This window comes from Eulemur rufifrons, chromosome 21, assembly GCF_041146395.1.
Source record: "Eulemur rufifrons isolate Redbay chromosome 21, OSU_ERuf_1, whole genome shotgun sequence".
NCBI classification, from domain to species: domain Eukaryota; kingdom Metazoa; phylum Chordata; class Mammalia; order Primates; family Lemuridae; genus Eulemur; species Eulemur rufifrons.
The window spans coordinates 22,383,238-22,397,484 of record NC_091003.1 but is presented as its reverse complement, the minus strand read 5'-3'; the positions used below and the strand labels follow the sequence as shown (position 1 = coordinate 22,397,484).

At 48.0% G+C, this 14,247-nt stretch overlaps 2 gene segments (V, D, J or C); both read left to right on the top strand.

Moving 5' to 3' along the window:
- The first annotated feature begins 1,135 nt into the window (after positions 1 to 1,135).
- LOC138401603 (immunoglobulin lambda variable 3-19-like) lies at positions 1,136 to 12,433 on the top strand. The segment is given in 5 exon segments: positions 1,136 to 1,181; positions 1,326 to 1,660; positions 10,848 to 10,907; positions 11,859 to 11,986; positions 12,343 to 12,433. Coding segments are annotated over 5 exon segments (660 nt in total).
- A 705-nt stretch (positions 12,434 to 13,138) lies between these two features.
- On the top strand, positions 13,139 to 13,790 carry LOC138401602 (immunoglobulin lambda variable 3-9-like). The segment is given in 2 exon segments: positions 13,139 to 13,208; positions 13,483 to 13,790. Coding segments are annotated over 2 exon segments (354 nt in total).
- The last annotated feature ends 457 nt before the right edge of the window (positions 13,791 to 14,247 follow it).

Here is a 14,247-nt window from a genome sequence, read left to right as displayed (position 1 = left end):
GTTGGTTTTCAAAAATACTAAGTAATATGAGAGTCATATCACGTTTGCAAGATATGCCATTTATCAGTTCTTAAGGTTTAAAATGTATTTCTTTGTTTCTTTGGTTTGTAGTCACCTAACGTGGCAGTCTTATCTCTGCCTTTATTATAAATCTGTGTTGTCCAGAGTCAATGGCCTTTATTGTCCGACTTGGAATCTTGATCCTAATTTGAATGGAGACAAGCCTGGCATGAGGAGCACAGCAAGGCATGTGAATGTCCCCAATGTCACCACTGACACACACTCCTGTTTCACCTGCCATGGAGGGAGCAAAGGGAGTGTCCCCACCTCTGTCCACAGTACTCGGGGAGGACAGTGCATCTGATTAAGAGGAGAGGGTGGGGACAAGAGGGACCTGGGAGGCCTGGGATGAGGAAGGACGAGGAGTCGGGCTCTGGTGGACAGCAGGGCAGGGAGGGCTGGGGGGGTCAGGCTATGAGCTGAGTCCCCTGCATGGACTCCTGTCCCAGGCCCTGCTCTATGTGGACTTTGGCAAAATTATGTCACCTGATGATATTCCATCCTTCACCAGCAGATTGGAGCAGAGATTGTGCCTTGAAAATAGGGCTGTTGTGGGGTTAACATGAATGTCCTCTTGAGGTTACATTTGTAAAACACTCACCCAAGGGTCTAGCATATATGAAAGGCTCAGAAGCTGTCACTGTGCATGAACTAGTGACACCTGTAGGGTGGCATTCCTCCTGTGGGCAGCAGGGGGCACTGTGGGCCTTGATATATGCAACTTGCTAACTCCAAGTCCCCTGGTAGAGCTCAGGTGCAAAGACCATAACCTGATGCTTCCTTTGAGGCCCTTTTTATTAGGTGAAATCCACTCTCCACTCCTGACACCCCCTGGCCCTTTTTTCGAATTTAAGAAATTACCAGCAGGGGTCCCTCAGGTCAGGGCTCAGACCAGAGCTCAGAGAGACACTGGGGGATGGAACAGATCAGTGTTCACTGCTCACCAGGGAGCTGCCCCACAAGTCAGGGGAGGGAAGGAAGTAGATTTGCATGAAGAGACTCCCCTCCTGTGATAAGACAGCCCTGCAGGTCCCTGCCCAGCTGTGGCTCAGAGGCAGAGCTCTGGGGTGTCACCATGGCCTGGACCCCTCTCCTGCTCCCCCTCCTCACTCTCTGCACAGGTGCTGCCCCAGGCTCAGCCCCACAGCACCAGGGATCAGCCTGGCTCTGACCTTCAGCTCAGCACAGGGGACGCTGCAGGGCGTGGGGCCCTCTGGAAATGAGACCCTCACCCCCAGACTCACCTCTCCTGTCCTCTCTTGCAGGTTCTGTGGCCTCTCAGCTGACTCAGGTGCCTGCAGTGTCTGTGGCCTTGGGACAGACGGCCAGCATCACCTGCCAGGGAGACAGCTTAAGGAGCAATTATGCAAACTGGTACCAGCAGAAGCCAGGCCAGTCCCCTGTGCTGCTCATCTATGTTAACCTCTTTAGTAACAGCAACCGGCCCTCAGGGATCCCTGAGCGATTCTCTGGCTCCAGCTCAGGGACCACGGCCACCCTGACCATCAGCGGGGCCCAGGCCGGGGACGAGGCTGACTATCACTGTCAGTCATGGGACAGCAGTGGTGATAATCTCACAGTGACACAGGCATATGGGGAAGTGAGACAAAAACCCCTTCAATGTCTGTGCCACTCTCTTCCTCCAGCCCAAGGACAAATCATGGCAGGTCTGGCCCAGGTCACTCAGATCTGAGACCCCCCAGGATGCCTGTCCCTCAAGCCCTCCAGGCAGGCTGTGCACAGGGTGGGTCAGGAGAAGATTTGGGGCTGTCAGGCTCTTGGTCCCTGGTACTGGCTGCACTAGACTGTGACTCGGTGAGAAATGATTCTGACTGTAATGAAAGGAAGTAAGGAGAGAGGGACACATGTTTCAAGTGGTTATGGGACCTGAATATCCACATATGTGGTGACCAAGCCTGGCCGAGAGCCTCTACGCATGCCCGAATATCCCGGAATATTCCTATGAAACACCCAGGATTACCCCGGCTAAACCACGCAGGCCTGGGGCGCTGGGCAGAGACCAGTGTGGTGCACACTGCAGACCTGCTCCTCAGGGCGGACCCACCCACCCTGCGCTGCTGGCGTCCGTGGGAGTCCCAGCTGTGCCCCCACTGGGAACTGTTCAGGCTGCAGAGACTCCCCCCACCCAGGTTATGCCCCCTCTCAGAGTGTGCTGACACCTAACAATCACCCGAGACCCCAATACAAGGCCCTGTCTCAGGGTAGCATGAACTTGAAGGGCCTCCAGCTCGGGCCTCTATTGTAGCCACATTCCAGATTTCACAGTCCCAGTTGTGCCTCCCACACCTCCTTCCAGAGAGAATATCCTACACCCCCCTGCATGCAGTTTCTCTCTCAGAGTCTGATTCCACGGAACCCAAAATACAAAAAACTCTACAGAGAAGAGTATGGAAGAAGAGAGAGCTGCTCAGAGACACAACTCTGGAATCTGTAATTATTTCTGAGCACTGTGTGGAAGGAAAAGAAAAACCCAAAGTCATTTGAGGGAACAATTTGCAGGGCTCACACACACACACACACACACACACACACACACAATCTGGACTATGCTTGTTCCTACAACCAGAGCGGAAAAGCACCTAACTACAGGCACGAAACTAACTAGTTAGAAGAGCTTTGCCCCAGTACCAGGGAAAACTAGATGTGGACTAAGGTCTCCTGTCCCAACGAGGACAATGTAAGAACAATCTGAGTAAAGATTAAACTGTCTTCCCATAAGTTTTCTGAATCCAAGAGTAAGAAAAGTATGTAGATTCGGAAATATAAAAATGCCACTTATCCCTCAAGGAAAAACTCACAATGTCTAGAAGCCTATCAAAATTCCTTCCAGAAAACAGGAAACTATGAAGCATAACAAGCAGCAAAGTTGAGCGATCTGCCTTTGCCCTGAAATTGCACAGGTAATAGACCTTCTAGATTAGGATACAAAAGAAGCTGTTATATTCGTATTCTATTTATTCTGGAGGGTATAGAATTGATTCAACCTGTTGAAGGGAAAAATTGAAAACATTAAAAAAAAACGCCTAAATTGAATTTCTAGACATGACACCAACAATGTATGTGATAAAAGATACACTGGATGAGACTGACAGCCTAACAGATGCTGCCAAAGAAAAGATTGGTGAACTTGAGGACACAGCAATAGGAAATATTGACAGTGACACACAGAAAAAATAATGAAAATAGAAAGAACAGCACACCAGTGAGTTACAGGACAGATTCATACAGCCCAAAATGATGTAATAGGAATCACTGAAAGAAAGATGTTGGGAAGAATTAAACGAAAAACTATTTAAAAAATAATGATCAGAATGACCTAAATTTGTTGAAAACCATAAGCCTTGTGTTCCAAGAATTGCAACCAAACCCAAGATCAAAATACAGTCAGAAATTTAAATACATTAAGAAAACTCAACAAACACACATCTGATCAAATCACTAAAGAACAGTGATGCAGGAACACTATTAAAGGAGAGGCTGGCCCGGTGGCTCAGACCTATGGTCCCAGCACTGTGGGAGGTTGAGGTGGGAGCTTCGCTTGAGCCCAGAAGTTTGAGGCTGCAGCGAGCTATGGAGGTGCCACTGCACTCCAGCCTGAACAACGGAGCAAGACCCTGTCTTAGAAAGAACAACAGCAAAAAAGAAGCAGACACAAAAAACACAAAGCAACCAAAGAGAAAATACATGTCAGATATAGGAAAACAACAAAACTATAAGGCCAAACTTCTCATTAGAAGCAACACAAGCAAGAAGACAGGGACCCACACCTTTAAATGCTAGAAGAAGAAACCTTGTATTCTTAGCTCAGTAATTTGTGTTTCTAAAATGATGACCGAATCCCCCCAACTTTTTCAAATATATAAACACTTACAAAATTGATCATCCATAGTCGCTTACTAAACTAAATAATAAAGGGCTCCCCTCATACAGAGAAGAAATGATACCACAGAGAAATGTGAATCTACATGAAGAAATGAAAAGTATTAGATATGGTAACTGCATGGGTAATTATGTGAATATCATATACTTGTACAAACGGAAGGACTTGAACAGCACTATAGAACAACTAGACTTAGACAAATACAAAACTCCCCCTTTTTTAAAAGCAGAATACAAATTCTTTTAGAGTGCACTTGAACACTCTGCAGGGTAAATCATAAAAAATGGATTGATAAATTTTAAAAAGAGACAAATCACAGAAACCATGTAAACCAAACATTGATATTAAAGACATCAAAACAATTAAGCACACATTATTAAAAAACTGCAAGTCAAAAAATTACATGAAATGGACTACTTCCTAGAAATACAGATGGTATTGAAATGGACTAAACACAAAATAGAAAACCTCATTAAAAACATAACAGGGGATGAAGTTAGTGATGAAAAATCTTCCCATAAGGGAAGGCCCAGGCACAAATGGCTTCACTGGTAAATATTACCAAACGTTTAAAGAAGAATTTATATCAATATTCATAAACTCTTCCAAAATATAGAAGAGGGAAAATGCATACCATCTCTTTCCATGAAGAAGATATTACTATGATACAAATATCAAACAGAAGTCACAAGAATAGAAATCTAGAGATCAATAATACATCTGGATATAGACAAAGAAAATCCTCCTTAAAATACTAGTAAACTCAATGCATCAACACATTAAAAGAGTATACACCATGACTAAGTTGTATTATCCCAGGAATACAAGGCTGGTTTAACATCTGGACTTCATTAATATAAGGCATCATGTTAGTAGGAGACAAACCACATGATCATCTCAAAGTCAATTAAAATGTTTTCAGGAAATCAGACTTTCCATCTTATTGTTTCTAGTTCTTTGGGACATCATTAAAGGTAAGATTCCAGGTGCAGAATTGGGATGAGGTGTGATTTATGCAAAAGTTCTAGATACCCTATACTCAACGGTGAGGATACTTTCTGAGAAATCTAAAGGATTGTCATCTTGTATTTCTGTATGTTCTGGTGGTTACAGGAACTTCCCTGGCAGGCTCTATGGACACAGAACTGAAAGGATGGTTAGGATTTAGGCCAGCATTGAGTAAGGAATAGAGTCATTGGAAATGCTCAGAGAACAGGAAAGATGGCAGGAACCGTGTATTTCTATCTGCACAACACTTTTGGCTGTTATCCCCTCCTCAACACACCACCCGTGTGGCCTGTGGAAATGTCCGTACTTAACACATTTCTCCCACATCATTACCAGGTCAGGAACCTGAATCCTCCTCTGTCTGATAAGATGAGGACAGTTAAAGAAACTCCATGTCTGCCAGCTCCCAGGTGTGGCTGTTGGTGCTGGTCCCCTCAGAACCACAGGTTAAGTGGCTCAGCTCCTGAGCCTCCTACTCATGCGCAGGTGAGACTCACACCGTCTGTGAAACTCAGGTGACCTTCTGTCCCTCCTCCCAAGGCTCCCCTGGCGTCTTTGCCCAGGATTCACCCTCTGCACCTTTCTCCCTCCCATGAGAGTTCTGGGCCCCGTCATTCCCAACTCCTCCTCTCAGCATCTGGGACCATTGGAGACGTGCTCACCATCTCCTGTGCTGCCGCAGTGACATTGGATTATAATCATGGCTCCTAGTGCCAACAGCAACAGGTTTTACCCCCTGTGGCTGAGGTGTAGGGTCAAGAATCAAATCTCAGAGACTGCAGTCCTATTCTCAGTTTGTGTTTTTTATCCTTTATGAAAAAAGTCAGTTCCAGCCACAGGAGCAGACAGAGGGGAGGTTCAGGAAACAAACTGTGTTACGCTCACAGGTTCTAGGGCCAGGAGGGACTACGTGCCATGCACGGTCATGCAGGAAAGACATCAGCCTCATCTGAAATTAGAAGACAGGAGGGTGTGAGTCCCCCTTAGGTCACAGGCCATATTAGGATTTCGTGAGTATGATCAAGGGTAGACAGGGTAGGACTGGCCAGTTTGAAGAATGTCAGCAGACCTTGGGCTATTGGTCTCTAGCTACCTGGTACGGGGCCCTGGGATGATTAAGGCAGAGGAACATTGACCCTTAGGTTTCACAGACCAGGCAGGTGAGGTGTGGCTCTGGATTGGGTAGTTTGCGTGTCAAAGGCAGGTTCCTGGCTGAGCTCACTGCTACTTCAAGGAATACAGATTGAGTTGCTGGTGGAGGGACGGCCTTTCCCCAGCCAGAAATGTGGTTTAAGATCTGAAAACATCAACGTACATAGCAAGTTACGTACAGTTAATAGTTGAGCAACACTAGTTTGAACTGCATGGTCCATCAGTTTTCTTCTGCCTGTGTCGCTCCTGAGACAGCAAGATGAACCCCTCCCCTTCCTCCTCATCCTCAGCCCTCTCGAACTGAAAATGAAGAGGATGAAGAACTTTTATCATGATCCCTTTCCACTTAATGAGTAGTAAATATATTTTCTCTTTCTTCTGATTTTCTTAATAACATTTCTTTTCCCTAGATTACTTTATCATTAGAATACCATATATAGTACATAGAACATTAAAAACATGGATTAATCTACAGTTTCTGTTATTGATAAGTGTTCCAGCCTATTCCTAGCTAAGTTTTCAGGGAGTCTAAAGTTATAGGTGGATTTGCAACTGTGTATGGTGTTAACACCACAACCCCTGCTTTGGTCAAATGTCAATTGTATATATAATTATACGCACACATGCAGACACACAGAGATATATGTACATATATATACACACATATAGATACACTACCATGGGTTGTTTGATTTCTTTTTTTTCAGACAGAGTCTCACTCTGTTGCCCAGTTTAGAGTGCCGTGGCATCAGCCTAGCTCACAGCAACCTCAAACTCCTGGGCTCAAGCAATCCTTGTGCCTCAGCCTCCTGAGTAGCTGTGACTAGACATGTGCTAATTTTTTCCATATATTTTTAGTTGTCCAGCTAACTTCTTTCTATTTTTAGTAGAGATGGGATCTCACTGTTGCTCAGGCTGGTCTTGAACTCCTGAGCTCAAGCGATCCACCCACCTGGGCCTCCCTGAGTGCTAGGGTTACAGGCGTGAGCCACTGCGCCTGGCTGGTTGTTTCATGTTTTGACAACACGTTAAGGAAACTTTGAGTTGAGGAGGTGTTGTTAATGGAGATTTTTAGAGGTATGAGAGTTGCATCCTGTCATAATTTCCTACAAGGAAGCAAGAGAATATGGGTTATAAGAAGCAGAAATGTGAATCAGTCCTAAGTGGCCCTGAAATTGCATAGACCATAGAATTTGTAGGCAAGGATACAGAGGCAGGTCTTATTTCTATATTCTATTTGTTTTTGAGGGTAGAAGACTGATTGGACATGTTAAGTGAAGACATGGAAGAATTAAATTTCTAGAAATGATCCCAAAACTCCTGATAAAAAATACACTGAATAATACTGATCACAGATTGAATGCTGCAAAGAAAAGATTAGTGAACGTGAAGATTCAATGAGAGCTACAATGGAAGCTACACAAGATGAAAATAGAAAAAGAAAAGACAAAAAATATATACAGAGCGTCACTGAGTTGAAGGAAATCTTCAAGCTGCCTCAATGGTATAATTGAAGGCTGTGAAGGAGGTCAGATTGGTGCGGGAGAGGAAGGTAGAAAAGTCAGTTAAAGAAATAATGACCAAAATATGCCCAATTTCATGAAAACTGTGACCTCTGGTTCTGTAAAGCTTAACAGACTCTAAACACACACACACCCTGAAACACAAAACATAACATATACAAAACTGTTAGAATGCTGAGGGACGAACACACGAGGCCTGGGTTAGGTGAAAACAGAGTTTATTTTAAGGTCTGAATACAGAGGGGCTGAGGTAAAGAGGGCGGCAGCCCACAAATGGCAGGTGTCTGGGGCCTATTTAGTTGGGTTTGGGGGGCCCTTAAAGGGGGTGGAGCCAGTTTAAACGGAAAGTTCTCAAGGAACCTCCCACCAGCCTCTGGGTTTAGCCCAACAAAAACAAAACCAATTATCACCATAATCAAATGGCTAAAAAAAGCTGGTGATGAATAAATACTCTTAAAAGAAGCCAGAGAAAAAAGACAATTTAGATGCAGGTAAATAACATAATAATAGGGGAACATTTCTCATTAGAAGAACGCAAGAAGGCCTTAGAGGTACAATTACAATATATTAAAAAGAAAAACTTACCACCCAAAGCAAACTACAGATTCAGTGCAATTCTTATCAAAGTACCCATGACATGTTTCACAGAAATTGAAAGTAAATCCTAAAATTTACATTTAATCAGAAAAGACCACAAATAGCCAAAGCAGCACTGAGCAAGAGGAAGAAAGCTGGGAGCATCGCACGACCTGACTTTACACTATACTGCAAAGCTATAGTAACCAGCACATCACGGTATTTGTGAAAACACAGACACACGGAACAAGGAAATAGCATAGAGAACCCAGGGATAAATCCACATACATACAGCTGACTGATTTAATACAAAGTGACAAAGAACAGACACTGGGAAAAGGACACCCTTGTCAATAAATGGTGCTGAGAAAACGAAATATCCACATGGAGAAGAATGAAACTAGACCCCAGTCACTCACCATATACAAAAATCAACTCAAAATGGATTAAAGATTTTAAAATGAGACCCCAAAATATAAAGCGACTAGAAGAAAACATAGGGAACCTAGGAGAAACGCTTTAGGACTGCAGTCCCCAAGCCCTGGGCTGTGGACCGGTACCTGTCTGGGGCCTGTTAGGAACCAGGCTGCACAGCAGGGGTGAGTGGCCCAGGAGTGAGGAAGCCTCAACTGTATTTACAGCCACTCCCTGTCACTAGCATCACGCCTGAGGTCACCTCCTGTCAGGTCAGTGGCAGCATTAGGCTCTGCATTATGGTGAGGTGTAGAACCATTTCATTATATATTGCAATGCAACAATAGTGGAATAAGTGTAATGTGCTTGAGTCATCCCAAAACCATTGCCCCCACTCACCATGGTCTGGACTCCTCTCCTGGTCCCCTCCTGTCCCTCTGCACAGATGCTGCCCCAGGCTCAGCCCCCACAGCACCAGGGATCAGAAATTTATGTATTTCCTGGAATTTATCCACTACTTTTAAGTCACCTATGATTTTGTCATTTATACTTGGTCATATTTCATATAACCATTCTGTGTTTTTATAAGGTAGGTACTGATGTCACTCTTTCAGTCAGAGTTTTGGCATTTTTTTCCCCTTTTTTCTTAAAAGTAAAACCAGTGCATTTTATTATGGATATTCTCAAAAAGCCAAGTTTGTTTTTTTTTTTTTTTAACATTTTCTTACGTTTTTTACGTTTTCTTTACGTTTTTTTACGTTTTTATGTTGTTTTCCAGTTTTCTGTTTCATTAATATTTGTCTCTTATGTATATTATTACCTTCTATCTATTTGCATTGAATTTTTATTCAACCTTTCTGTTAGATTTATAAGGTAGAAGATTAAGTTATTTAACTTACATCTTTCTTCTTTCCAGTGTTAATCATTTAATGCCACAGATTCCTTCAAAGCACTGACTTAGCTGCACTACTTAAAATTTGGTATGTTCTGTTTTTATCTTTAAAATACTCAATATTTTCTGATTTATGTTGTAACTTTTCTTCGACTCAATGGATTACTTAGTTGTCTGTCCTTTAATTTCCAAATAAATGAGGATTCCCCAAAATTTTTCAGGTTTTAATTCTACTTAATTACTTAATTCTGCATTAAATCATACCTAGTATAATGTTCAATCTTTCAAATTATTAACATCTGATTTATGGCCTAAAATATGCATTACCTTAAAAATGATAGATATATTTGTAAAAAGTATGTGTATGCTGCTGTTATAAGTATAGTTTTCTATAAATTTAATTTCCTTTTTTTAATTTTTTTAGACAGAGTCTTGCTCTGTCACCCGGATACAGGGCAGTGGCGTGATTGTAGCTCAATGCAACCTCTAACCCCTCGGCGCAGTGATCATCCTGCCTCAGCCTCCCGAGTAGCTGGGACTGCAGGCACCCGCCACCACACCAGCTAATTTTTCTGTTGTTTCTACAGTTGGGGTCTCGATCTTGCCCAGGCTGGTCTGGAACTCCTGACCTAAAATGATCCTCCCACCTCAGCCGCCCCTACTGCTGGGATTACGGGTATGAGGCACTGTGCTTGGCCCTCTTATTAACCTTCTGCTTTTCATTTTCTGTGGTAAATAGAAATTGCACATTCCTGGGAGGCTCACATGTTCTTGCTCCTGTACAGCACAGGAAGGGACTCCCCTGAGCCAGAAGGGATCTGTCACCAGCAGGGGGCAGCAGTGCCACAGTGGGGAAGGCCCTGGGGGAGGCTGAACCTGCACAGGTGACACCTGAGGAGGAGACCTGTCGGGGTGGGGGGGGGAAGCAGCAGATGTCCAAGGTCCCTCCCCCAGACTGGCAGGTTGGGACAGTTCATTCCATCCCCAGATGCAGCAAACACACTCTGAGTGTCACCCTCAGACCTGGCCCCAAGGAAACGGATGGAGACACCAGGTGCCAATGAGCCCTTAACTAGGAAATGCATCAGAGAGGTTCCTGCTGGGGCCCAGGAAGCAGAGCTTGGGGGTGTCCCCACCATGGCCGGGACCCCTCTCCTGCTCACTCCCTGCACAGGTGCAGCCTCCTGGCCTTGCTCTGGGGCTCAGCCCCCACGGGTCCTAGGCTAGGCCTGGCCCCGACCCGTAGGCTGGGGACGCTGTATGGGGATCTCCATGGAAATGAGCCCCTGGTCTCTGACAGCCTCTCTGTCCCCCCTTGCAGGCTCTGTGTCCTCTCAGGGGTGCTCAGGGCCATGGTGCAGACTGTCCTCAGCTGCTCAGGGTGAGACAGGGACGTCCCTGCTCTGACTTGGTACCTGCAGAACCCAGGCTGGTGCTAACAGTGGGCTGTCAGTGTAGCGACAAACATCCTCGTGCAGTGCTGAGCGATGGTTTCACATCAGTCGGAACACAGGACCCCTGACCTTCAGCAGCAGATGGGCTGAGGATGTCGTCACATGGTGGTGACAACAAATTGGCCTCTGACATGAACAAAGGGAGACTGAGACACACACATGCTGTCGTCCCTAGCCTGGCTCACACGATCCACCTTCATTAAGAAATACTCTTGGAATTGGGGACAGGAGACCAGAATTCAATGTTGACATTGGCCTCTCTCCCTCCCTCTCTCTCTCTCTCTCTGACACCAAAGCCTTTATTTGCCATCTGCTGTGACGCACACGCAACACTGACTTCCAAGAGTTCCCTCGAGGATCTCAGGACTGGGGTGACCCCGGCCCCATCTCCAGGTGTCACCACGGCCGCCTCACCCTGCTCTTCCCTTACCCAGGTCCCCCCCAGATCCTGGCCAGGCCCAAATCCATTCCCCTGTCCCCTAAGCCCCACTGTCACTTCATCCCCAGGCTCCTGAGGGTTCCCCCTGGGGACGGCAGATCCTCCGACCACGCAGGCTGCTGGTGTGTGTCGGTTCTGGGCCGGAGCTGCAGCTGCCAACGGACGCACTCCCAGCCCCACACGGGGCGGCAGTGAAGGGCAGAAGGAGCCCAGAGTGACCAGGGACAGCCACTCATGAACGTCCCATGGGGCTCCTGCTGTGTCCCTGGTGTCATCCTGTGGGAACCTGGATGCATAACCTGTGGTGAGACTGCTGAGCTCCCAGGACGGGGGGTGGCGAGGCCAGAGTGGGTCGGAGTGAACACGTGCTGGGCGGGTTCTCCTTCCTCTGACTTTGGGGCAGGAGCCACCCTCACCTGACAGTGCCCCACACCCACAGCCAGCAGCAGTAATGGCCACCTCAGAGCCCCGCAGAGAAATGTGCAGGACGCCCCCGGTGGACCTGCCTCCTCCTCCCGCAGATAGATGTGCTCGCGCCTCGCGGGTGTCTGCGCCCTCGTGCCTGGCGTGAGGCAGGCAGGGCACGCAGGGAAGAGGAACCCTCCCCTGGGCAGCAGCCCGTGGGGCAGGGAAGCAGGGACCTGAGCAGCAGCTTCTGGATCTGCACCTGGACCAAGGGGGCCCCTGAGCCTCCAGCAGCCAGTGCGGAGCGGCCACCAGGGGGCAGCAGAGAGTCACCTGGCAGAGCCCCCTGGGGCTGGGGGCGGGGCCCCAGGGAGAGACATACTAACATTCATCAAAGGGTAGCAGCCACTGTCTAATACTTGTCATTCTTTTCCTACTTGACACTGAAACAAAAATGATTCTGGCTCCACGTCTCACACATCAGGCTGTTCTACGCTCTCCCTGTTTCTCTGGTACAGGTACAAGTGCTTCATTACCCCGCCCAGCGAACCCCCCAGGCTGGAGCTCAGCAACTGCCAAGCTCTCCTGAAGCACTGTCGCTGTCACTGACGTCTGGCACACGCTGGGGACACTGAGCACAGGATCAAGGACCTTCCCCAGCAGCTCCCACCAAAGGCAGAAATCTATAGCCCCTCAGTTGCTCTTAAAAACTGCGAGTGAGCTGGGCGGGGTGGCTCACACCTGTCATCTCAGCACTTTAGGAGGCAGAGAAGGGAGGATGGCTTGAACTGGGGAGTATGAGGCTGCAGTGAGCTATGATCACAACACTGCACCCCAGCCTGGGCGACAGAGGGAGACCCTGTCTCTAAAAAAAGAAACATTTATAAACAAAACCCCACACGCACATGACAAAGCCGAAGTTTTGACTGGGCTGAGCTGCTCAGGATCTGTGACCTGAGGCAGGACCTGCAGCTGCTGAAGCTTTGTGCTGTCAGCTGTGACCGGGGTCATGACATGCAGTCTCATCTCTGAGATCTCCGTGGTCAGGCCAGCAATGAGGGCCGGACACAGCCTGGGGTGGAGATGTTGGCCCAGACTTGTCACCAGCAGGAGAAGGAGAATCTTAGGGGCTGAAGGTGGCTCTGCAGGGCCGCCCCTCCCCTCCCTGGGTCCCCTGGGGCTGAGCCTTCTCTGGGAACCACAGAGCTCCTCAGGCAGCAGCCCCTGGCCAGGGCTGATTTGCATCAGGGCAGGTCTCTCCAGCAAGGGGATAAGAGGGGCCTAGGAGGAACCTGCCCTGCCTGGGCCTCGGGAAGCAGCATCGGGGGTGCCTCCACCATGGCCTGGACCCCTCTCCTCCTCGGCCTCCTCGCTCACTGCACAGGTGCTGCCCAGGATCCGCCACCCGCCCGGCCCCAGGGCTCAGGGACAAGCCTGGCCCTGACTCTGAGCTGAGCAGGGCCCTGGCTGTGGTGGGCAGGAGGCTCTGACCCTGCTGCAGAGTGAGGGGCTGGTGGGGCCGAGACCCCCACACTGCGCTCGCTGGTGCCCTGAGGGCCCTTTCATCCTTGACCTTCTTTCTGGGACAGGCAGGGAAAGGTCTCCTTGGTGTAACCCCCTCAGTCTCAAGCCTTTTCTCTTCTCTTCTCTCCTTGCAGGCTCCGTGTCCTCCTATGAGGTGACTCAGCCGCCCTCAGTGTCCGTGGCCCTGGGACAGACAGCCAGGATCACCTGCGGGGGAAACAACATTGGAGATAAATATACTTACTGGTACCAGCAGAAGCCCAGCCAGGCCCCTGTGCTGATTATATATAGTGACAGCAACCGGCCCTCAGGGATCCCTGAGCGATTCTCTGGCTCCAACTCAGGGAACACAGCCACCCTGACCATCAGCGGGGCACAGGCCGGGGACGAGGCTGACTATTACTGTGCCACCTACCATGGCAGTGGGAGTAGCTGGCAGTGACTCACGGTGACACAGACAGATGGGGAGGTGGGACAGGAACCTCCACCAGCTTGTCTCACTCTCACACACCCTCTGAGCAATGACCGTGACTTTGGTCTCAACTCACTCAGTCCCTTCCTCAGTGCAGCCCAAGCAACGGGAAAAGCCTATATTTCCATTTGATACCTGGTTTCACAGATAATTAGCCTCATTTTATGTACAACTTTTTTGTCACTTTAATCCAGGGCCCTGCGGGGACCAGCGCACAGGTTCATGGGATGGAAACATCTCCGGAGATCCTGGTTCCTGCTCTAGAGATCAGGACAAGGAGCCATTCTTTGAGTTTCTGTGTCTGAGAACTTGGTCGTGAGAGATGGGGACTGTGAGCCCAGTGGGACCGTGTCTGCAGCTTGAGATGTGCTGATCTGGCCAGACACCTCTGGGTGTCTGAGAACAAGACTCAACCCCCTGTGAGTGA